Here is a 4,811-nt window from a genome sequence, read left to right on the forward strand (position 1 = left end):
ATATCGATACGTGTGGGACAAGCTTCCGGAGTATATAAAGGCGGATTTGGAGGTTCGAACCTATCATCGCTGCGTTGAGCATTATAATCAATCGTGAGATCGAGATCATATAGACGGTTCTGCACCGAAGATAAAGAATTGTGACCTATGCCAGCAACAGCGTCAAACGGCTACATTGAAGATCTGCTCAATCGAGCGATAAATGCGCTTCCTTTCGAACTACATATCCCCGGCTATCAGTTTTGCGGTCCGGGTACTCGGCTGAAAAAGCGATTAGCCAGAGGTGAAACGGGCATAAATCCACTGGACGCGGCATGCCGTAAACACGACATTGCGTATTCTCAGAGCAACGATTTCACCGACAGACACGCGGCGGACAAGGTACTCGCCGATAAAGCCTTAGGACGCGTCATCGCGAGAGATTCGGCTCTGGGCGAGAAAGCTGCAGCTGCAGCCGTTTGGGCAACGATGAAAGCCAAGACCAAGATCGGCATGGGTGAAGGCGAAGAAAAAAGCCGGCAAAAAAAAGAAACGAATACTTCCAACGGCGAAACGAGGTGATGTGTTACCGATTTTGACAATTTTGGGCGCTCTCGGGTCCTTAATCGGCGGAGCGGCCAGCGTGGCGAAAGCGGTAAACGACAGGAAAGTCGCGCAACGTCAACTCGAGGAACTGCAACGTCGCGTGATGGAAACGCGCGAACAGGGACTGTATCTCGCTCCGTACAAATACGGACGAGGACTGTATCTCGCCCCGTACAAAGGTGGACGAGACGTAACAGCGAAAAAAAGAAAAAAAGACGCCAAAGAGACAATAAAAATACCTACGGGTGTAACCACCAACGTACAATTGGATTAGCTGGCGAAGCGTATGCGCGTCCGTACTTTAGAGGTATTTTCATGCGTGACGCATTACCGATTAGCGGCGCGCGTCGAAATGAAGATGGTATCGTAAATCTGGACGACACGACGGGCCTCGGGCTCATTGGGTAGCGTACGCAAAGAGAAACAATCGCGTTGTGTACTTTGACAATTTTGGTAATCTTCGACCGCTCAACTGATACGATATTTCGGAGACGATGCTACGATAGAGTACAATCGAACATCCTATCAGATGTACGATCAGAGCGTCTGCGGACAGCTGTGCTTGTGGTTTCTTCTCCAAAACGGTCGACGCGCGTGAATTTATAAAGTCCGACAAAATGTCGCGGCGTCTCAGTATTCGTCGAACGCTTTTTTCAAGATTTCACTGACGCTTACGCTGAGCGGGAAGAACAGCGTTCTCGCGACAAATTACTCTCCAGCCATAGATTTGAGTGACGATGTCTACGAGATTGGTCTAACAATTTTGGAGACTTATTACACGATACCGAATGTAAACGCTTCGAACAATACATTTTATTTTGGCAAAGACGATGCAGAAATTACGATTCCCGAGGGGTCATATGAACTGCATGCCATAAATGAATTTTTGAAACGTGAGATTTTACGGAAACGTCCGCGACGCGACGCGCCCGAGGGTAACTGGTGACACCGCGCGCAGCGATGACGAGATTGGAGAATACCCAATAGTGCTCCGCGCAAATTACAACACGATGAGGTGTGAGATTAAATGCGCCTACAGAATAAACTTTAACAAATCTCATAACATTGGATCGCTGCTGGGTTTCTCAAGACGTATACTGCAATCGCGAAGATGGCATGAATCGGACGTGTCGATCAACATAATGAACGTAAACGTTATCCGTGTAGAGTGCAACGTGACCGCGGGCGCATACAGCAACGACAAAAGTGTGCACACGATACACGAATTTTCGCCGAGCGTGCCGCCAGGATATAAGATATCGGAAAGGCCGCGATGCAGATCATTTACCTGCCAGTCATCGTACGGAGCATTACGGAGCTAACGATACGCATTGTTGATCAGAATGGACGATTGCTCGATTTCAGAGGAGAAGAGATCACCGTCAGTTTGCACGTACGACGGCGACAGCGATAACGCGAGTGTGACATTTGAGATGCTCGTGTTGAACGAAGCGAAGCATACGCAGAGAGATAACGCATCTTTTACAAAGAAAACATCGATCGACAATATTCGCTCATCCGGCTGCATCAAGAAGAGGATGAAACTTAATGCGTCGAACGTTAAATTTTTACAAGCTTTAGGATTCGCGGTGCGCAACTTGTGAAATGACTGATATCCTAAACATAAAAAACGAGCCAATCTTTGACGATCGCATCGTTAAGATTGAGACTCATGCGTACAACCCGTTCGTCAATACGACGTTCGGGTACAGCGATGAGATAAGAATACCTATACAGCAACAGGATCTGTACACATTGCTGTACGAAAGCTTTCTATATATCGAGGGAAAACTAACGAAGAACAGAGTCGAGATCTGATGTGGTATTGGGAAATAATTTTGTCGCGTTCCTGTTCGATAACATTCGATACGAGCTTGATGGTGTGGAGATTGATCGTAACAGAAACATGAGCGTAACCAGCACGCTCAAACATTACGTAACGACATCATCCGATAGAAGCGTGGTTCTGAGGAATCACGGCTGGGATGCGTATATTAGCGCGGATGGATATTTTAACTTTTGCGTACCTCTCTACGCACTGTTGGGATTTTGCGAAGATTACAGACGCGAGATAATCAACGCTCGTCACGAGTTGATCTTGATACGATCTCGTAACGACAACAATTGCCTGATGGGAAATTCGGCGTTGGATCCCGTGGTCGACTTATTCAAGATACAATGACGAATGCCGCACGTGTTATTGAGCGAGATAAAAAAACTATCGGTGCTGTACACTTTGGAGAGCGGACAATACTTGAGCATGGTTTTTCGCTCGTGGGATCTGTACGAGTTTCCGCTGTTACAGCGTACAACCAAGCATTCGTGGGCCATCAAGATCGCTAGTCAGCTCGAGAAACCGCGATACGTCATCTTTGCTCTGCAAACAGATCGAAAAAACGTCATGGCTGAGAACACGAGCCGATTCGACGACTGCAACTTAACCAATGTGAAACTCTATCTGAACTCGGAATGTTATCCGTACGACGATATGAATCTTGATTTCGAGAAAAACAGATGGTCCGTGTTGTATGAAACGTACGCGCGTTTCTGCAAGGGTTACTACGGATACGAGTATCTTGAGCCGAGTCTCACCGTCACGTATTTTCTACATAAGGGTCCATTCGTAATCATCGATTGTTCTGGACAAACCGAATCGGTCAAGAGCGCAACCGTGGACGTGAGATTGGAATTTGAGACTAAGGAGAACGTACTGATGAATACCACCGCGTACTGTCTCATTATACACGATCGCGTGGTTCACTACAATCCGTTGATCAATGTTGTACGCAAGATCACCTAAGAGCATCGCTGGCACATAAGAGAGAGAGAGAGAGAGAGAGAGAGAGAGAGAGAGAGAGAGAGAGAGAGAGAGAGAGAGAGAGAGAGAGACAATAAAATCTACGATACATCGAAATCGACCGCAGTCTCGAAAAATTGCTCGTCATGGTCGTGCCAACGTTCGTAGACCTGCAAGGTTTTCTTGTTGGAGAACAGTTTGTTGTAAAGGAGTTTGCCGCTCTTAGAAAACGGACCGTTCTCTCTCATTACATTTTTGCAAGCCCTATACCATGGCATTTCCTCGCAAATGCCGACAAATCTCGCGCACTCTGGATGATACGTCATCACCATAGACTGCGATGGGGCGACGGAACGATTTCATACAGCAAAGCTAAGAGTTTGATTACAAAGGGTGTGCATGGAACAGAAGAAGACGACGACGACGACGACGACGACGACGACAATGACAGCGATGTTGTCGTATATGTCAAGGGACATGAAAAACGACAATGGCTGTGGAATTTGCTTCTGGACGATGAGCGCGTGTACATCGAGACTCTGGATGCTGATTATGAAGACGTAGATTCTCTAAACAATCTGGACGCTGATAATACTATGCGATGCGGATATCATTATACTAATTGCGCATTACAAAATGTATTCAAATTATTTAATTGGTGATCAGATAACAATGAATAAAATAAATATGATATACGAATTATGTTTTTTATTTCTTTCCCATGCCTTAATAATTCTAACGATCGACGTACCGCTTCTTATCATATAACGCCAAGAAGTTTATTTTGCCGGGGTGACTCGCGCGCGTCGAGCAGGAATGTAGGTCAGTGTGTCGGTCATGGACATGACAAAGAAATTGAATCACGATTTAAAAAAGTGAAAAATTTTTTAAATATTTATTTAATGCAAAAGAATAACTCATACAATGCATTTTTATTTATTGTATATACATTCATTTGTGGATCTTTATTACTTATGTAATTATTCAATTATGTAATTATTCAAAGTAATGAGAATATCCTGTAGAAAAAGTTCACGACACTTCTTCATCATCTTCATATGGACGTAAATCAAAGAGTCTCTGCAAATCAAATACGTCCTCGCGAGTAATTTTTTCCCATAAAAAGTATAAATATTCCTTGTGTTGGCGACACTGATACTGTATCCACCGCCGATGATTAATATTCATAAAGCCATTAATTTTGATGTCATATATGCATAGAACTACAAAAAAATAATAAAAAAATCTCAATTTCACACAATACATTACATATCAAATAAAGGAAAAAAGACAAAAGAGAGAAAGGAGAAAAAAAGGAGAAAAAGTTGTGTACCCCATTCGGGTGGCGTATTTGAATTTTTATAAGATTCCGTACTTGCACAGTTTCCACAACTGAGATATAATGTCTGTCAAATTACAAAAATATTGA

At 44.1% G+C, this 4,811-nt stretch overlaps 2 protein-coding genes across 2 annotated transcripts; both read left to right on the top strand.

Annotated features, from left to right (window-relative positions):
* Positions 1–2,573: 2,573 nt before the first annotated feature.
* Positions 2,574–3,466, top strand: LOC148935307 (uncharacterized). Its single transcript, XM_089081482.1, has one exon. The coding sequence runs from the start codon at positions 2,771–2,773 to the stop codon at positions 3,383–3,385; it is 615 nt and encodes a 204-aa protein (XP_088937608.1). The 5' UTR covers positions 2,574–2,770; the 3' UTR covers positions 3,386–3,466.
* A 23-nt stretch (positions 3,467–3,489) lies between these two features.
* On the top strand, positions 3,490–4,293 carry LOC148935308 (uncharacterized; the record flags this gene model as incomplete). Its single annotated transcript, XM_089081546.1, has 1 exon — positions 3,490–4,293. A coding segment is annotated over one exon (555 nt), but the record flags the coding sequence as incomplete, so codon positions are not given.
* Positions 4,294–4,811: the final 518 nt, after the last annotated feature.

This window comes from Pogonomyrmex barbatus, unplaced genomic scaffold, assembly GCF_055798465.1.
Source record: "Pogonomyrmex barbatus isolate J1 unplaced genomic scaffold, ASM5579846v1 scaffold5, whole genome shotgun sequence".
Taxonomy (NCBI): Eukaryota; Metazoa; Arthropoda; class Insecta; order Hymenoptera; family Formicidae; genus Pogonomyrmex; species Pogonomyrmex barbatus.

What these genes read in the sequence shown, in the direction of transcription:
- LOC148935307 (XM_089081482.1), top strand. Translation starts at nt 2,771, where the DNA reads ATGCCGCACGTGTTATTGAGCGAGATAAAAAAACTATCGGTGCTGTAC.